The sequence below is a fragment of the Camelina sativa genome, chromosome 12 (genome assembly GCF_030686135.1).
Source record: "Camelina sativa cultivar CO46 ecotype springtype chromosome 12, ASM3068613v1".
NCBI classification, from domain to species: Eukaryota; Viridiplantae; Streptophyta; class Magnoliopsida; order Brassicales; family Brassicaceae; genus Camelina; species Camelina sativa.
In genome coordinates, this window is record NC_141891.1 from 1763236 (window position 1) to 1783183 (window position 19948).

General features: G+C 36.1%; 4 protein-coding genes across 6 annotated transcripts; 3 read left to right on the forward strand and 1 right to left on the reverse strand.

Moving 5' to 3' along the window:
* Positions 1 to 1029: 1029 nt before the first annotated feature.
* Positions 1030 to 4577, forward strand: LOC104729528 (U-box domain-containing protein 5). 2 transcript variants are annotated; one of them, XM_087477703.1, is made up of 6 exons: positions 1035 to 1678; positions 1788 to 1859; positions 1979 to 2164; positions 2257 to 2364; positions 2458 to 3457; positions 3576 to 4577. In XM_087477703.1, exons 2-6 carry the CDS (start codon positions 1818 to 1820, stop codon positions 3584 to 3586), a joined length of 1347 nt encoding a protein of 448 aa, XP_087333829.1. In that variant the 5' UTR covers positions 1035 to 1678; positions 1788 to 1817; the 3' UTR covers positions 3587 to 4577. The 2 variants fall into 2 exon arrangements, with proteins under 2 accessions (XP_010446779.2, XP_087333829.1); XM_010448477.3 differs by having other exon boundaries at positions 1030 to 1678; positions 2458 to 4577.
* Positions 4578 to 4738: 161 nt separating this feature from the next.
* Positions 4739 to 6371, reverse strand: LOC104716483 (transcription factor BEE 2). 2 transcript variants are annotated; one of them, XM_019234261.2, is made up of 5 exons: positions 5868 to 6371; positions 5608 to 5787; positions 5311 to 5517; positions 5094 to 5228; positions 4739 to 5008 (listed from the first exon to the last, which is right to left on the reverse strand). In XM_019234261.2, exons 1-5 carry the CDS (start codon positions 6156 to 6158, stop codon positions 4913 to 4915), a joined length of 909 nt encoding a protein of 302 aa, XP_019089806.1. In that variant the 5' UTR covers positions 6159 to 6371; the 3' UTR covers positions 4739 to 4912. The 2 variants fall into 2 exon arrangements, with proteins under 2 accessions (XP_019089806.1, XP_019089805.1); XM_019234260.2 differs by having other exon boundaries at positions 5094 to 5234; positions 5868 to 6335.
* Positions 6372 to 7080: 709 nt separating this feature from the next.
* LOC104729530 (uncharacterized) lies at positions 7081 to 9595 on the forward strand. Its single transcript, XM_010448481.3, has 7 exons — positions 7081 to 7839; positions 7915 to 8019; positions 8115 to 8253; positions 8387 to 8557; positions 8646 to 8886; positions 8976 to 9067; positions 9149 to 9595. Exons 1-7 carry the CDS (start codon positions 7743 to 7745, stop codon positions 9432 to 9434), a joined length of 1131 nt encoding a protein of 376 aa, XP_010446783.1. The 5' UTR covers positions 7081 to 7742; the 3' UTR covers positions 9435 to 9595.
* A 4408-nt stretch (positions 9596 to 14003) lies between these two features.
* LOC104729531 (uncharacterized) lies at positions 14004 to 19290 on the forward strand. Its single transcript, XM_010448482.3, has 7 exons — positions 14004 to 14685; positions 14767 to 18152; positions 18240 to 18310; positions 18387 to 18452; positions 18548 to 18637; positions 18747 to 18923; positions 19016 to 19290. Exons 1-7 carry the CDS (start codon positions 14231 to 14233, stop codon positions 19049 to 19051), a joined length of 4281 nt encoding a protein of 1426 aa, XP_010446784.2. The 5' UTR covers positions 14004 to 14230; the 3' UTR covers positions 19052 to 19290.
* The last annotated feature ends 658 nt before the right edge of the window (positions 19291 to 19948 follow it).

Below are 19948 nucleotides of genomic sequence, written 5' to 3' on the forward strand. Positions count from 1 at the left end.
TTTTTTTTGCTAATTGCTTTGACCCAAAAATAATTGAACTCAAATAAGCCTGCCTTGGTAACTATTAGAGTTTCTGGGTGATTTTGAATAATTTTGTTGGTGATAATGTAGTATTTTTTGTCTTGATCCATCCAGGGACCCAATGTTGGTGATAATGTGTTTTTTTTTTCTTTCTTGACCATAATCCATGATGCAAAATGTGACAAGAAGATATATGATGCAATCCAATAAACCAAAACATAAAATGTGGTGAGTTCGAATTGTGTTTGGTGTTCTCGTGCTTTGTGTCTTAATACTCTATATATTGAATAATATAGATTAATACACAGAAACTAGCTAGGAGAACTATCTTATGCAATGGATCAATACAAAACCCCCGAAGACGAGCTTAAAAAAAAACAAGTCAAATTTCTCGTTTTGGATATATTACATTATAATCATTGTTTTGACTATGGAAAAATCAATGATATATATATAGTTCAACTTTCGATAATCAGAATGAATCCCTACTCTACGTACATACGTATAATTAGAAATCACTATCTCATGTTTCCATAATCAGAATTAACCCATACTCCACGATGTGTATAATTGAAATCATTATTATTTCACGATCGAAGAAGAGAAACCACACTATTAACTTAACCAAAACAGTAGTCAAATTTTTTTTTACTGGAAAAGAAACCAACTCTTAATTATCTAGAAAAAAACAATCTTAGTTACATCACTATCATCATCATCAATCTTTATTAGAAAGAATGGTAAAAAACTAAAAATCATTAGTTTTAAATTAATACGATTAGAAAAGCAAGAGAAGGAAGGAAGACTTTTATTCAAATATATATATATATATATATATATATATATATTTCCTCATTGAAAAAAAAAAGAAAATAAAAGACTTAAAGAAAAACGAAAAAAAAAAGCATGTCAAATAGAAATTAAATTACTAAAAGCATCAAAAATTGTTTGCATGTGGAATTGACCTAAGACCATATATATATATATATATATATAAGAGAAGCACTCAGATCAGACCTCGTCCTTTCAATTTAGTCTGCGCTTCCACACGGCACTCTTATTATTATTTCTTTTACTTATTATCATGTTTTAATTAAAATTTTAAAAAAAGAAACGCGGTGATGTGAACACCGTGACGGCCCAATTACCGTCCTTAGGCTCAACGGTTTAAAATCTCTAAAAGGCTGTCACTTTTTATAACACTCACAGTCCTCCTCCTCTTTCCTTTTTCTTCTTCTTCTTCTTCATAAATCTCTCTCTCATTCTTCTCCAGTTTTTTTTTTTTTTTTTTTACCAACCATTATTCTTTTCAACCGATCTTTGCACGAACAAACCTTGAAAGACTGATTCTTTTTCTTGACCCAGTTGAAAAAAGTTTGTGCTTTTTTTCTTCTTTTAAGAAAAGAAAAAAAACAGAGAATTTAGGGTTTGTGTTTGGATTTTAGCAGAAGGCATGCTCAATGTTTTAGCTGAAGAAATTATCGCTTTTTATCATCAGTTCTTGTTTCTCTTTCTGATTTACGGTGGATTTGCTAGAGAAACACTCCGATTTTGTTCTTGAGAGCTCTGCAAACATATATATGCTGTGGTAGTGTGGTTTTAGTGTAAGCAAGCAATTTTTCAATTGAGTTGCTTTGGAGTCTCTTGACATAATAAGGTAAGTCGATTTTATCCCATTTATATATATTCCCTTGTTAGTAATGCTGGCTTGAGAGATGTTCTTAAAATAACCCTTTTTTTTGTGTCTCTGTGTGTGTTTTTATCAGACTTGGAGAATTTAGAAACTTCTTGATTAGATGGCGATTGATTACACTGACAGGATGCATCACTCTTATAAGGTTTGTCTTGTTTTATCAAACATCTCTCTTCTTATGATTGAGTTTTTATGTCTTTCAAGCTTTGTTGTTTTGCTCTGTTTCAATTGTAATGACTTGTTTGTGTTGTTACTCTGTTTCAGATACACTCTTCCATGTGCATAGAACTGAAGAACGTAGTTGATAGAATCATGAGAATCGTTCCTCTTATAGAAGATGCTCGACCTGGTTGCTCCTCTGGCATTCAGACTCTTTGTTTACTCCACAAAGCTTTGGCTAAAGCTAGGCTCCTTCTTCAATATTGCAGAGAATCCAGTAAACTCTACATGGTATGTTTTACAAATTGATTATGGGCCACTAATCCCTTGGTTAATCTCTTTATGTGGTCTAATGTGTTTTAATTCTATGCTTCAATCTTCAGGCAGTAACAGGAGATGCTATACTCGCTAGAGGTTCTAGCGCAAAAAAATCATTGGAGCAATGCTTAAACGACATTCAAAGTATGGTACCCACTGTTTTGTCTATCAAGGTTTGTATACCAAAACTATGTTTCTTCTCTCGTCTTTTCATAATTTTCCTAGAACAAAATTAGCAGAATCACTGATGGGGGTTTCACTTGCAGATAACTCAGATAGTCCAAAATCTTAGATCAACTGTGTTGACTCTAGAATCATCTGAAGAAGAAGCTGGGAAAGCTATTAGAGAATTGATGCAACGTAGCACAACTTCTTCTGTTTCTTCCGATGAGAGCAACAACGGTTTCTGTTTTGCAGCAATACGACTCCAACTTACAACACCTGAAGCCATTGCCATAGAGAGAAGATCCTTAAAGTCGCTTTTGGCGAAATTAAAAGAGGGTGAAGTGGATAAGAGACAGATTCTCAAGTTTCTTCTCTATCTCCTGAAAAAGCATGAAAGAAACATTTGTGAAGAGAACTCTTTCTCACATCATCAGTTCATCAATGCTTCTCTACATGCTAATGCTGCGGAACCCGAGTATTCTGAGGAACACAGTGCTACAACATTTCCCGAGCAATTCAAATGCCCTCTTTCTCTTACCGTGATGTATGATCCTGTCATCATTTCTTCAGGCCACACCTTTGAGAGGATGCGGATTCAGAAATGGTTTGATGAAGGCAATGTTTCCTGTCCTGTATCAAAAAGGAGACTGGATGATTTCACAATGGAGCCTAACGTAGCGATCAAGAATCAGATATCAAAATGGTGCGCGAGGAACGGTCTTGATGTCCAAGATCCAGCGATGAAGGACACAAAGGCTTCTTCTCACAATATCGACTTCTCTGTTTCCATTGCTAGTTTCGGAAGTTCTCTTTGCAATATCCCTGATCTCGGCGGCCTTTCGATTACGGATCTTAACTCGATCTGTTCCATTGATTCGCCATCTTACTCTAAGATGTTAAAAGGTGGTTACTTTACGCCAATGCAACGGATAAATTCTGCTTCAGGCGAGAGTGTCACTGATTCTTCTAGTCACAGCGAGATTGAGATAGATCCCTTATGTGGACTCACTAACCTTCCATGGGATGCACAGATCAAGGTCATTGAAGATGTCAAAAGTCGTTTTGAGCACAGTACCCGCGCTTTTCGGTCTATGTCACCGAGTAAGTTTCTTGAGCCACTTATCACATATCTGAAGAATGCTCTCGAAAGATATGGCACAGCGGGAGATATACTAAAGGGTGGATTGGATTTGTTATTGGTATTCCTCAATGGAAACAGGAAGGCTATAGAAGCTTTGGAAGAAGAGGTTTTCAAAATGTTCTCGGTCTTTCTCGAGTCCGAGGTAGTTGCTGAAGAAGCTTTGAACATACTTGAGGTTGTCTCCAGCCACCAGCAAGGTCTCTCCAAGATAACTTCATCAGGCTCTCTCTCTTCCCTCTTGAAGATCGCAGAGTCTCAAGCAGAACATCTCCAAGAACAAGCTATGATCACACTCAAGAACCTTTCATCAAGCAGTGAGATATGTTTGGAAATGGTATCTCTCGATTTCATCCAGAAGCTCACATCTTTCTTGCAACGAAACATATTCTGCAAACACTCGATCATCATTCTGAGGAACCTCTGCAACACCGAGAAAGGTCGGGTTTGTATCACTGAAACTCCGGATTGTTTAGCTTCCATAGCTGATTTACTCGAGTCAAATGTTCCAGAGGAGCAAGAGAATGCAATCTCCATCCTCCTCCAGCTCTGTGTGCAGAAGATTGAGTATTGTGATCTTGTAGTGAAACAAGCAACTGATATTTACTCATCTCTTCTCTTGATATCCAACAATGGAACCGACGAAGCTAAGGTGGGAGCATCGGAATTGCTTAGAGCTCTTGAAGAAGTAGGTTCTGACAGAGAAGAAGAAGAAGAAGAATCATCCAGACCAGAAGAAGAAACAACTGCTTCAACTAGTTCACAGGTTGTTACTTCAGTTACTCGTCAGGAACCTATCATAACAACAATACCAGCTCCAAAGAGATCTGGTCCTCCAAAGAAATCTAGTTTTTTTGGATTCAATTTCTCCAGTCTCAAGAAGAAGAAATGTTAACAACAAGGCACAAGTTTAATTAGGCTCGTTTTAACTTAATTTTTTTTGAGAAATTTTATTAATTTCTTTTGGTTCTCTGCTTGTTTGGCTTAGCTAGGTTTTGTATATGTTGATACCAGGCCAAAAATGCCTCCATTAATACAAGTATAGTTGTATAATTTGTGAAAAGGATATAGTTGTGAGGAAAATAGCTTGCATTTTTGTAAATCATTAACTTTAGGAATTTTTTTTGGCATTTTTTTCTAGCATACATATATATATATAAAAGTTCAGCTGGAATTTTCCTTTTTTTTTTTTTGTTCCATTTGATAATTTTATATAATCTACAATGTACAACAAGGAATTGTTATGGCCACAAGAATTTTGCACTTATACATATCCCCTGGAATATTTATCTCTATAGTATGAAGATAGTATTGAAAGATCTTTTTGGATTGGGTTCCTTTGTCTTTCTGGTTCAAATTTCAGATAACGTAGATAAAAGGATAAGACAATTAAGAAAAAAATTCTTTCCCTAACTTTTTTACTTGAGGCTGAAGAAATTGGAAACGGAATCAGTTCTGAAGTTGTTGTAAAGAAATTGTGAGTTAGTTTCCCAGCTTGAAGATGTCTGATCTTTCTGCAGAAAAGAATAAGGAAAAAAAAGTTACTTCACGGACAAGTAACAAGAATTTGAAAATAATGAAAAGGAAAAAGATTATTACAGCGCCGAGAGATGTGGTTTGATTTGCGTTTATGACTGAGTAATCCAGAGATCCTTGCTGGTGTAATGGAAAAGATCTAAAATCCGCCATCATAGACTGCTTCGAAACAGCTTCCGGAAGTCCTGTGAAGTAAGCCTGAAACTAGATTTCAATCTAAAACAAGTCAGTAAATGTGGAAAACTAGGTTAATCCTAGGGATGAAGCTGAGTTTAATCACCTGTTTTGCGGATAATTCATCGATATGAGACTCAAGTTCTGGATTAATGACAGAGAGTTTCATCGACAGGAACTCGACTTGCTGTTGCAGAGATTGAACATAGTTGATGATCTCATCAAGCATACCGGCTTTTCCAGTAACTTTGTTGCATCCAGGAACAATATCTTGAAGACATTTCATCTTCTTGCTTATCTTTTCTCTCCTTGCCTGCCAAGATCACACCACAATAAATCACTCTGATAAAACCCTAGAAAGTTATTTCTCTGAAATCTCTGTAATAACAAGTTTGTTAGTTACCCTTTCTGCTAAGCTATGTCTGTCTGTGGCTTCACCTCGTCTAGCTCTCACATGGATGTAATCTGGTTTTTGAATCTCTGAAGATGTCTCTGTGTTGCTCATGTTTGATTTTCCTTTCATGCTTGACTCTGTTTCATCCTCTGCTTTGATCTTCTTCTTCTCTCTCTTTTCTGTCTTACCCTAAAAACCAAAACTTGAAACGATCAAAATCAAACAAAATCTAAAACCCAAAAAAATCAATACTTCCTCGACCTACAAACCTCTGGCTTTCTCTTGTTCTGCAAGGCAATGGCTCTGTTATCTTCATTGTTCTTCACTGGTTCCATATGGAAGCTACTTGTCCTGGAAATGCAGCCATCGATAGTATCATAATCTGGTCCGAATTCTGGAAAATGTCTGAAACTCTGCAACTCATCATTGTTGTTTCCCAAATAAGTCTCAACTCTCTTGAGCTCTTCTCTCCCATCTGAGCCAATTATGTGAAGAAACTCAGGTGAAACCAATTGTTGCTGTTGTAGCCATTTAAGCCTATCAAGTACAGACAAGTCCATGGATAGAAGGTAAAAAAAAAAAAAAAAACTTTCTTATCTTTTCCTTTTGAGGGTTAAAGCAAAAAGAGAGATAGAGAGTTTAAGTTATATGTGTGTGTGGAAGAAAAAGTAATCCAATTGATATAATTATTCTTAGCTTTAAATAGAAAGCAACATTGACCCACACACATGAGATTCGAAATCTAGTGAGAGAGGGACAAAATTGATAAAAGTGGAGGAGGTTGGGGACAAAGAAGGTGAGATGAGAAGTTGTGGGGTCTAAATGACATAACCTACCATGTGGTTATGTCTTTATGAACATGAGATGAGGAGTCTCTTAAGTCAGTCGTTTTTGTGTCTTTTCTCTGTTTTTTTTTTTTTTTTAATTTTTCGTTTGCCCTTTCAAGTTTTTGAGAGGATCTTACTTAGAAAGATTGTTTACTTAAGCTTAAAGGTGGAAAATGTGTGGGGAATGTGAATTATGAATCTTAACTTACAAATGAATAGAAACAATGGTTTGAAACTTTGAATCATGAGCGGTTCGGGAGAATGATATCATTCTCATGTCTTGTTGTTAATATCTATACCGTGATCTTTGACCTTGTGACGTATAAAAACTACCATCTATCAATCTATAAATTATACCAATACTTATTATACTATTTCATATATACATTAAAGAGATCATTAACCAAAAACATTATACTATATCTTGGGATAGAGCATCTCATTTAACAGAGAAAACCCAAAAAAATAAATTAAAAAATCATGTGATTGGGAGAGACCTAAAGAAGAAAATGGGTTTGAAGATAAGTGATAGGAAGGTAGGCGACACCATTGCTTTTGATCTAAGTGTTTGGTCCCTATACTGTACTTTGTTTTCTTTTCATATATTTAATAAATACATATATATATATATATCTATACATTATCTCTACTGGCTGAGATAATTCAAAGAATCAAAACTATTTTGGAACATTCTTACATTCTGTAGATAAGTAGATTATTGGGAGATTCTTCATTTTGAAGACATTAATTAACACACCTATCAATCTTCCATACAAACTTTTAGGTGATTTTACAGAATTTAGGTATATAAAAAAGTCGAAACTGCAGTTGCGATATAGTGTGTCAAGTCTATAAAATGTTTTTTTACCAATGTTGCTTAGGTCTTATCCCATAAATCTTGAGACTTTTGAAAGTGCTTGCCGACTCATACTTCAGATTAAAACGCATTTCGTTTTATGTGCTCACGAAGTCTAACACTAACGCTAACGGCACCACGTAAGCGACTGAACCGGCCGGTTCAATTAATTTGAGATTACCGGTTTTATTGTTAAACCATAAAAATCGCAATTTTATGAAACACTCTGGTTCGCCAAGCGGGTTCGCAATTTTACGAAACACTCTGGGTCGTGAAGCGGGTTCGACTTGTCTGGCTCAGGCATCGCCACAACTCTTCCGCAAGTTCACATACACGCTCGGTGCTTCCTAACGTTTCTTTCTTTCTTTTTTGTGTCTTCTTAGCTCTCTCACTTCTGAAATATCTGGTTCTCTCTTGTCCTTGGAGATTAATACGAGCTTTGTTCTCTGTTGAATCAACCGATGTCTGCTTCATGTGCTGTAACACCATCTGTTAGGACAGAGTTGTTCAGCTCATCATCTAAAAGATCAATCTTTCCTGCTCAAATTTGTCGACCCAGTAAGGATTCAAATCCAAATTTTTCCTTTAGATTAAGCCTGAGTTATATTAATTAACAATCTTTTGCAATGAAAGGGAACAAATGTGAAATCAGCAGAAGGGAATTTGCAATTAGAGGAGGGGTTGTTGCTTCTGGAGTTTCAGTCATGGGTACTTCTTCTGCTTCTCAGTCTGTTCCAGGTAAAAAAGATCCTAGCTTTGGACTTTTTTCTTCTCTTTTAGTTTTTAAAAATGTTATCTTTTTGTTTGAAAGAAGTTGGATGATTCTTCTTTAGGTAGTGAGAGGTTGGCTTTTAAGCCAGAAGGGTATAACTTTTGGGAATGGAGAGGTCACAAGATTCATTATGTGGTTCAAGGTGAAGGCTTACCTCTTGTTCTTATTCATGGGTTTGGTGCTTCTGTCTTTCATTGGAGGTACCCCTCAATTTCACCTCTCAAGCTCTCTGAATTGTCACTCTTTCTCTCTTGATTTTGGATCATCTCTCTTATCAGTTTATACGTTTTGAGACAGCTACTTTATAAGCATATGGATCATTGATGTTTATAGGTATAACATTCCTGAATTGGCTAAGAAATACAAGGTGTACGCCTTGGACTTACTTGGTTTCGGATGGAGTGACAAAGCTCTCATAGACTATGATGCCATGGTTTGGACAGATCAAGTTATTGATTTCATGAAAGAGGTAGTGAAAGAGCCAGCTGTTGTAGTCGGAAACAGGTACATGAATGAATGTGCTTTTATGAAGCTCTTTTTGTCAAATCCATAAAACGAAATCTGAAAGAAGTTTTCTGACTTTTTTCCATAGCCTGGGAGGATTCACAGCCTTGACAGTTGCAGTAGGCTTACCTGAGCAGGTCACGGGAGTTGCACTTCTAAACTCTGCAGGACAATTTGCATCTGAGAGTAAAAAACGAGAGGAAGTCGATGAATCCGTGATAACCAAGTTTATAGTTAAGCCATTTAAAGAAATATTCCAACGCGTGGTTCTCGGGTTCTTGTTCTGGCAAGCCAAGCAGCCTTCTCGGATTGAATCTGTCTTAAAGAGTGTAATGTCTTATTTAACTTTTTTCAGATTTCTTCATCTCAAAAGTTTGTTACTACTCTGTTCTCAAATTTGGTTATTGCAAAACTGCAGGTGTACATAGACTCTACTAATGTCGATGACTACCTCGTCGAATCCATTTCAAAACCTGCAACAGATCCTAATGCTGGAGAAGTATACTACAGGTACGAAAACACCAATAAAGAGCTTCTCTGTTTTGATACATAAAGAGACATAACTACCATTTGTTTGTTATTATCTTACAGATTGATGACAAGGTTCTTAACGAACCAGAGTAAATACACTCTAGATAGTGTTCTAAGTAAGATGACTTGTCCGCTTCTGTTGGTTTGGGGAGATCTTGACCCGTGGGTTGGTCCTACTAAAGCCGAGAAAATCAAAGCATATTACTCCAACTCATCGCTCGTGCACTTACAAGCAGGGCATTGTCCTCATGATGAAGTCCCGGAAGCTGTAAACAAGGCTTTGTTGGACTGGTTGTCCATTAATGTAGCTTCAAAGCCATCTTCTCCTAAAGCCTTGGAAATATAAATGAAGACTCTATTTGTGAAAGAAGTATATAGTTGTATATACATTTGTTGCCCTTTTACAATTTGCTGCTTCTTCTGGACTTGTATAATCTGAGATTTAGAGCAGAAAGACTTGTTCAAGTTTTGCTAATCAATGAATATGGATGCAACTCTTGTGGGCTAGTGTCATTGAGTTGGGTATCTGAAGCAGGTTTTGGTAAAACCCCTCAAGAGAATAAAAGACTACATAACAAAAGTTTAACATAGTGGGTACCAAATTACCAATACCCAAACAGTCTTAGATTGACTTTGAGTCTTTGACAAGGACAGGTTATTTTCACACGTGTGAAACATGCGAATTTGTATTTTTTTTTGTTCTTTGGGTTTTTTGGGCTGTAAATTTCAAAGTGTGCACTAAATTGAGGTCTCAACTCTCAACAATTGATTTCCAAAGTAGTCGCTAGCTTAGCTGAATCGATGACAAGAGCCATTTGATTTCTAGACAATCTGATTCACGAACTGATTAACTTGAATAAGTGTGGATCATAATAGGTCATTTCTTCGTACGATTTTGATTTATACCAACTTTATTAAAGAGACCTATGATTTCTTTACCTATAAGCCGCTTTTTAATTTTGGAGGTCAACACCTAAGCTGAAAAATATCAAAATGTAATAATTAGTTTAGGAAAATGGTCGTATGAATATTGAGTGCTGTCATTCCAACCAAAGTGGCCAACACAAGGACCCCCTTTCTTTCTTTTCTTTTTTATTTCAACGTTTCATGTATTTTGAAATTAAAAAATATCTCGATTCCATTTTCAATCGCTATAATTCTGTTAAACAATGGCAACAAGAGCGTATTGGACTGACATGCTTCTCTTGTTTCTATGGTGATCATTATCCACCAACTCCTATTATTTCATAATGGGCTGGTTTATAACTAATGCATACACTGATACACTAATTATGCTCATAAACAGTCTTTTCAAATGATTGCCCCCAACATATTTAGTGTTCTTCTAAATGTTAGGGACAATCATTTGTATTTGGGGAGTACATTATAAATTCCAACTCACTTAAATAATTACTGTTCTGGTAAATATATAGTATCAATTAGTAGCCTAGATTAAAAGGTCAAAATAAAGTTGAAAAAAACAATAGTAATATTTTGAATTATCCGGTTATTAAAACCAATAAGCAGCGGCCAACATTTGGAATCATATCTGGTGTGGTTTTGATTTTCTTTTTTGCTTTATTCGACCTTTTTTCTTAACTATTTTTGTTCTATATGCATGAGTTTCAACATCTGAACATACGAAAAGGAAATAAAATGTATTTAATCTTCCTTAGCATAACTTTTTCATGTACCTATATGTATTTGTGTATATATTAAATTGAAAAGATTACGCAAAAAGAGAAAAGTGGTCCTAATTAACATCCAGATTGATCTAAACTGTAGGCTGCACTGTGGACAAAAAACAAAGGAATCCAATCGAGTTAAAAATGAAAAACGATGGATCGCAAAATATAATCTAATTAAAAAACCGAAAAGATGAAACTAAAGATGGGGTTTTTATATAAACCTAGTATTTGGTCTTTATATAAACGCATATATTTAAAAAACATATTATAATTTTAGTAATGTCCAACAGGATCAGAGACAGATATATATATAGGCGTGTATCTTAAGTTATTAACACAAATTTAGTACTATTATTCTCGACAGATTGGTATTCAAATCTTAGCTTATTGGTCAAGATTGATGTTATTCTATAATTTCTATTGAACTAGACGTCTATTTGGAATAATATCCAAAAAGAAAAAATGAAAAAAAATGTTGAAACCTGTTGTTGCTATTAACTGCGAATTGGTTTATACAGTATACTTTAAACTTAGATACTGATCATGGAACGAATAAGTGAATCTTGTAAGTAGGGCAAGCATGGTTATCAACGCCATCATTATGTTCTTCGGAGCATAATATAAAATCATGGTTTCATTAGAGATTTTATTTTTTAAACTATAGGATAGAATAACAGAGTGTATATATATATAGCGTATCATCAACGTGTATATTCGTCTTTTACTTATTTTTATCGCCTAGGATTTATTTATTTGATGCATGCTTTACAAGGCACGCACTATAAGCAAGCATGCGTACACCCAAACATGTAAAATAGATAGTATTTGAAATCTGGATAAATCTGAAATGAAAATATATATACTACTAGTAAGTATACTACACTAAAGTCGGATTAAATTTAGATGGTCATAACTGATACGGAGTCATACTAAAATGAAAGATACCTTAAATTGCAAAGCTCATTGAATATTGTTTTTACTTGTAAAAAAAGGTTGGTGTTGTTATTAAGTACTATTAATAACTAACGCTTGCATTCGTTCGTATCATCATAATGAATAATTTTGTCGTAACAGTAGTAGTGCAGGTAATTTTCACTATCATAATCAATAACTGACTGATGCTACAACTTAATATAGGAAGCCAACCACCCATCTATGAAAAAAAAAAGATCTAGTTATCTTATCATAAACTTCAATTTCGACTCAATTAAGAGGGTAACGTAGAGTAATTATCATATGAGTTGTCAACCAATTAAATTGATCAAATCATGCATGCCACGAAAAATCTCGTTATCGATTGTGGGCACCAAAACTATTTTATTAAGGTGATAATGTAATAAGGAATATATATACTAGCTAGTATATACATGCGCCATAATTGTGTCGTACGATTATTAGAGTTGTAGTGTAATGAAATTATAAATTTCGACTTGCAAATTGCAATAGACTATTGTATATATATGGTCTTGAGAAGAAAAGAAAAAAAGAAGAGGATACTCTTTGTAGTCTATATATGATCTGGAGGGACGGTTAGGCTGTCTTATTCGTGACATTACTCCCTTTTAAAAAAATTAATTGTTATGATTTGTTCAAATGGTGCCAAATTTAGATTAATATTTATATGCTCAAATCTTAGGAAAACTACAGCACCAAGAGTCATTTATTCAGACTAGAGTATTATTGCAATTGTCAGAACAATGTTACAAAATGCCAATGATTCTCACTTGTTCTTTGTTTACTAGGATATAGCTTAAAATATGTATAACTATATAAGCTCTCTTTCGATCATGGATGGAAAAAGAGAATGTATTTCGATAATCAAAATAAATTCGTAAATATTGGCGACGATATAAGTACTATACTTTTGGCCTTTAGCGAAATTTATAAATTATAAGTTTACTACACATATAAATCTAGTGGAGTGAGTAGTAAAACAACACCATCGGTGATTTATAACATCCATAACTATACTACCAAATATATATACTCAGTTACTTATGGATCTCATTGTATGCATTACACATTTACATATGATAATGCTGATACCATAGTTTGAACCCACAAAAAAAAAAAAAAAGGATTGAAACTAAAAAATTGTTGCAAGAAAAAGTTAAGAAATGGGAAAGAATACAAAAAAATCAAAGTGCGTTACACTTGTTATAAGTTCATTGGAAAGAGAGAGGCTACTCCTACCGTTTTTTTTTGTTTAAATAATACAGTAACATTTATATCCATCTCTTACAACTTTCAACACTACATTTGTTTCCCTCTTGGGAACCCAAATTTTACTTTCTTCTTCATTAACTGTATAACTCTTTTTATTATTCTTTCTGTTTTATTATTATAAATAGCCTTTACATAAAACGACACTGTTGTTATATCTATACTATTTAAAAATTATAGATGACTAGACCACCAGTCCGAATAATCCAAGTTTTGTAGTTTTATTAGTATAATGGTAATAATATATTAAAACTAGCTGATTTTCTGCGATCTGTGAATTTAATTTTTATAAAATTTTGCATTCTATTTTCTAACGTTAGAGTACTTTATTACTATAAAATAACACAATATTTCATATGGGAAAAAAAAATGAAGATAGTGCAAGAGGGTCGGGACCCACCGGGGGTGAAGAAGAAGAAGTGACAACAACCGAGTTTTATCTATTTCCAGTTTTACCCTTTCCTTTTCGTTTCGCGCGTCTTCACCGGCTTACCGGCTACCCCTGTCGTTCTATTATCGGTTTCATCATTTTAATTATATACTCCATTAACTCATTTAATTCATTAGTAAATTAGTACTAATAGTTAGTATTAAACAAATACAAAGAGCAATGAAATTATTACTAGTTTATTAATTTAGCTGCCGCCGCGCCGGCCGTTACGATTGCAGCAGCACGACTGTTTTTTTTCAGAATTCTTTTTTCTTGGATTAATTTATTCCATCGAGACGAGTCATGGAGGCAACAAGTCTAATTAAAGAGAATAATCCTAACGTTTATTAATTAATTTCTTTATTATCATATACTAACTATTGTTTTTTGATTATAATTTTGCTAAGTTTAATTTTAGTTCTTTAAACAGTTCCTATTTCTTTGTTAATTTTTTTTTTTTTTTTTGGTACGATGTAGAGATGGGAATATTTTATAGTACTACTATAGCTTTTTAATTTTGTAAAAGTAAATTCGAATTAGATTTTTCAAATTAAAGGTGAAGAAAGAGTGAAGAGGTCCTTTTTCGTCATTTTGGAGTTTCTTTTTGAGACATTTTTTTTTTCTCTCTTTTTTTTTTTTTTTTGTTCCGTCTTCTTGACTTCTACTGCTGTTTCAGACGGAGAGAGAGAGAGAGAGAGCCTGAGAAAGAGAAAGAGAGAGAGAGAGAGAGGTTGAAGAAGAAGAAAAGGAGAAATATTTACATAAACCCAAGAATCGTTTTTTTTCTTTGGCTTGATTCTAATGGAAAATCTCACTCATCCTCGTAATCCAAACAAGTCTTCTTCTTCTTCTTCTTCTTCACTCCCTAAGAAGAAACCTTACAATGGCCTCACCCCCGGCGGAGGTTTTACCTACACCAACAACTCCTCCGGGAACACCACCACCTCTACTACATACGACGACGTTTTCGGTGGTCCACCTAGGTTCGGTGCTCCTACTTTATCTCCTCGTCTTGAAGACTACTGCGAAATTTTCTCCGGCTCCTCACGCGCCGCCGTTTCTTCCATTCCCGTACTCGATCTTCCCCTTGTTGATGGTAGAGATGTCTACTTCGATGTTCGTACTCAAGGTTTTGATTACCGTGAAGTCTTCGGTGGTTTTAACGATCTCGATTTAGCTCCTTCCTATGAAGACCTTTTTTTCCAACAGAGGTCTACTACGGTGGTTGGTCTTTGTGATTCCTCCGACGATGCTTGGTACTTATTTTAAAAATCCTTACTTTTTCTTTACCCTTGGTTCAATTTATAGAAAAAAGTCATTTTTTTTTTTGGGTACAGGACTCCTGAAGAAGTAGAGTCATGCTCAGGAGGTACAGAGCATTCTGGCAAAAGTCCTTGTTTCTCTAATGGTAGAGATTCTTATGATTCCATTGATGGAAGCACTGAGTTCAACATTTCTTATAACAAAGCTAGTCATCAGTTAAGCAGCAGCGGCGTGGATACAAATATGTCAAGTGGTGGTGTCATACGTGTAGCTGCAGTTGATGAAATGATTTGTGCTGGTGGAACAACTAAGGAGACTGGGCCCTCTTCTGTTGTTGGCAGCAGAGGTACAACAAGTAGATTTGTCTTTGAAGACAAGTATTACAATAATTGTGAACCTTTTGTTACTGTTTCTGAGATTGGTTTAAAGACTCATCCTACTGGGATACCACCTCCTTCGAGGCCACCTCCTGTATTAAAGAGCGGTTTTAGAAGTTCGGCGTCTAATTCTAGAACCACCGGATCAGAAGGATCTGGGGGTAGTAGTAGTTCTCCTCCGTTTTTTGATGTTGAGGTTGATGCAAGTTCCGCTGCTGTGAGAGAAGCTATGGTTAAAGCTGAGGCAAAGTTGAAAAACTCTAAAGAGCTGTTTGAAAGGAAGAGGGATGGGGTAAGGACCACCACGAAGAGTAGAATGACTGATGTAGGGAAACCGAGCCATACAGCTGGTTTGAGGGATAATAAGCATGGAAGTAAGTCACTATCTTCTCAAGGGTCTGGAGACTCTGATGAATGGAAAGAAGCTAATCAGTTTGTTGAATTGGTGAGAACTGAGCTACCAAGAAATGCTGATGAGAACAGTGGTGGGAAAGATGTTTGTATTCCCGTTAATGCAGAGTTTTTCGATCAGGAGCTGACATGGGGAGCTAATGTTGACTGGGAGAAACAGCGGAGGAGAGCAAAAGGAGATAGGGAGGATCATGAAGCGGGGAAATTGCCAAAACACCCTGGAACGAGAAAGGTACCATCTAGGCATAAGAGACACGAGAACAAGCTTGCAGAAAAGGCTCCTGAAGAGCCAAAGAATGAGAAATCGGGACATGTGGAGCTGCAATTTGAGATGGGCAACAATTTGCCTGATCATGATGGGATAGTGAAACACAGGAATCTGCTCAGACCAGAAGAGAACAAGGTCTTTACTGAAAAGCCTGCTAAACAAAAGAAGGAGTTGCACCGTGTAGAGAAAACAAAACGCATACAAAATCAACAATTGGATAGAAAACCACATCAGAAAGCAGCTGAGAAGAACCAGGCGTTTGAGTGGGAACAAAATGCTAGGAAGCTCAGGGAGGCTCTTGGTAATGAAAGCATGCTAGAGGTCTCCTTGGAATTGAATGGAAATGATAAAAAATTGGGAATTCGTGGTGAAAGTGAGACAAAACTGAATGAGGCCTTGAAGCGGGTGGAGGAGGAAACTAGGATCAAAGAGGCCCGTGTAAAGGAAGAAAATGAGAGAAGAGAAAGAGAAGCTTTTGAGAAGGCAGAACATGAGAAAAGACTTAAGGCAGCATTGGAGCAAGAAGAAAAGGAAAAAAAGATTAAGGTGGCTCGTGAGAAAGAAGAGAACGAACGGAGAGTGGCAGAGGCCCGTGAAAAGGCAGAACAAGAAAGGAAACTGAAAGAACAACAAGAGTTAGAATTGCGGCTAAAAGAAGCTTCTGAAAGGGAAGAAGAGAACCGTAGAATGAGAGAGGCCCATGAGAAGGCTGAGAATGAAAGGAAAATGAAAGTTGCATTTGAACAAGAGAAGGAACGAAGGATAAAAGAAGCACGTGAAAAGGAAGAAAACGAGCGAAGAATAAAAGAGGCTCTTGAGAAGGCGGAGCGAAGGCTGAAAGAAACTCTTGAACAAGAAAAGAAGGAAAGGCAGATTAAAGAGTTTCAAGCGAGAGAAGAAAATGAGAGGAGGGCTAAAGAGGCTCTTGAGCAGGCAGAGAAGGAAAGGAGGTTAAAACAAGCCCTTGAGCAAAAGGAGAAGGAAAAGAGTGTGAAAGAGGCACGTGAAAAAGAAGAGAATGAGAAGAGGCTGAAAGAAGCTATGGAGCTAGAAGAGAAAGAAAAAAGGCTGATAGAAGCTTTTGAGAGGGCAGAGATTGAGAGAAGACTGAAAGAGGATCTTGAACAAGAAGAGAGGAGGATGAAGCTGCAAGAAGCCGAAGAAAAAGAAGAAAGAGAAAGAACACATAGAGAAAACCAAGAGCATCAGGAAAATGAAAGAAAACAACATGAATATTCAGGAGAAGAAAGTGACGAGAAAGAAAGAGATGCTTGTGAAATGGAGAAAACCTGTGAAACCACCACAGAGGTTCATGGAGAGCAATCATCTAATGAAAGTCTTAGCGACAGTCTAGAAGAGGATGAGAGTATAGACAATGACGAATCAGTGACCAACCAAAAGGAAGAAGAAGAAGAAGGACCAAGCCAGAGAGAATCTATGTCCGAAGAAACCTGTCCTTGGAAGGTTTTTGAGAAGAACCTCAAAGACGCCAGCCAAAAGGAAGGAACCAGTGAGCTAGATGTTGGATCCAGGTTGTTTGAGAGGCATGAAGAGGCACCACAGTTGAGTGAAAATGGAGGATATAAACAACAAAATGGAGAATCAGGTGAGAGATCCTACTCTGAGAATATTAGAGGAGGAAAGCATAAACAGAAGAGTAAAAACTCTGACACCTCTGAAGAGGCATCAGTTCTCAAACGAGACAACGGGTTGAAAACTGAAGTTGAAGAAAGATCAGAAGACGTTATAGGTGAAGAAGAAAATGCCAGAAAAGCAGTAGGTGCTGGTAGTGATCAAAGGAATCCAGAGGACAGTAAATGCGCTCCCAAAACATCCTCTGGTTTCAGAAACCATGAAAATAAATTCCCCCAGCAGCAGGAAAGAGGAAGTATCTATGAGACCCAAGCAAGTTTAAATCAAGATGCAAAACTAGAAAAACCATTGCCTTTTCGAGTATCTGTGCAACGTGAGAAAGAAGTAGAGAGGCTGAAGCGAGAAAGAGACTTTGAGATGGAGCGCCTAAGAAAGATAGAAGAAGAAAGGGAGAGGGAAAGAGAGAGGGAGAAGGATCGAATGGCTTTTGACCAGAGAGCCTTGGCTGATGCACGTGAAAGATTGGAGAAAGCATGCGCTGAGGCTAGAGAGAAGTCTTTGCCTGATAAGTCATCAATAGAGGCAAGACTTAGAGCAGAACGTGCGGCAGTGGAGAGAGCAACCGCTGAAGCTCGTGAACGTGCAGCTGAAAAGGCTGCTTTTGAGGCGAGGGAGCGAATGGAAAGATCCGTTTCTGATAAGCAACTTCAGAGTTCAGGTTTCTTTGGTGAACGAATGGAGAGATCAGTTTCTGATAAGCAATTTCAAAATTCAGTCTCTTTTGGTGCTTCAAGATATCAAAATTCTCCTGGTACAATATACTCTGAAAGCTCTCTAGTTCTTTTACTTTCCCACCCCCATTAGCTTAACACATTTTGTTCTCTTTTTGTCTCTTAAGGTACTGATGGTGAATCGCCTCAGAGGTATACATCAAGGTTAGAAAGGCATCGAAGAACAGCTGATCGTGTGGTAATTAATGCTTCTATTTTCCTATACTTGTAGTAAAGTTGCACACCATTGATGCTAATTAATAAACTTGTAACAGGCTAAAGCTTTAGCAGAGAAGAACATGCGTGATCTTGTGGCTCAGAGAGAACAAGCAGAAAGAATTGTACAGCCACCAAACCGAAACTCTTCTTCAACTAAAAAAAAAAAAAAAAGCTTCAAATGTTTGTAATAATCACAGTTTGTTTCTGTTTCTTACAGAGAGTCGCTGAAACCTTGGATGCGGAAGTAAAGAGATGGTCAAGTGGAAAAGAAGGAAACATAAGAGCATTACTCTCAACATTACAATACGTACGTTTCCTTAAATGAAGATCATAGCTAAAAGAAAAAGAACAAACAGAGTTAATTCTCAAAGTCTGAGTTTTTTTGTTTTGGTTTTGGTTTGTTTGATATGAACCAGATCCTTGGTCCCGAGAGCGGTTGGCAACCTTTACCATTAACAGAAGTCATAACTTCAGCAGCCGTGAAGCGAGCTTACAGGAAAGCAACACTTTGTGTTCATCCAGACAAATTACAGCAACGTGGTGCAAACATTCATCAGAAATATATCTGCGAAAAGGTCTTTGATCTTCTTAAGGTAATTCATGTTCTGTAACACCATTTCACACACACTCTAAATTGGTCATTCTGAAACTTTGAATTTGTGTTAACTTACTAATAAAATTCCAGGAAGCTTGGAACAGATTCAACTCAGAAGAAAGGTAGAGCCTTGTGCTATATTGACATTTGACCTTTGGTAGTAGTATATGACAAATGGTTTGAGATTTGATTTTTTCTTCCTTTTTTTTTTTTTGGTAAAGTCGTGCTTCTAGAGTAGTTTAAGAGTAAATATCCCTAAGGTTTATTTAATTTTTCCTATGATTGCCAATTTGCCTAGATGATCATTCATTGTAATCATTTCTACAATTTTCTGTAGATTTTAATATAGTATTTTTTCTAAGCAACTATATAGTTTTTTTTCTTCTGCAAATTATTAACATTCGATCTCTTATCATACACTTGACAATACTTATCTTTTGTCTGAAGTGACTGTCTTATTTTGTACATGTTAAATTTAAGTGCAAGAAAAAGTAATGATTGCAGAGACTTTCAGTTAGTTAGCATTCTACAAAAAAAAAATACTATTATTTCTTGGCGTGTTCCATTCAGAATAATTTCAGATAAATCTCAACCTAATATATCCCATCATATTTTCTTAAGAAATTCAAATCTGAAAACAAACTAATACTAAAATCAGGTATATATATCTGTACAATGGTTAGATGACAAATACCGGATAAACGGCCAAAATCAACCTCAACTATTTGTCAAACGCTTTTTCGTATCTAAACTTTAATACTCTGCAAATAACAACCTGAACTGTGATAAATTTTAGATTTGCTACATGAACTATATGAAATGTTGACAATTTCAACATATGTTCGAGCGGTGTTAAGTCAAAGTTTAACGATACTAAGTCAGATAATTTGTGGCGTCCATGTGGCACTGAGATTGATTAAAACTACGTCATTTTGGTCATTTTCGGTGTGTTGTGGTTGCTACAAAATGACCAAAACGACGTCGTTATAGTTAGTTCTAGTGCTATGTGGACATCACATGTCG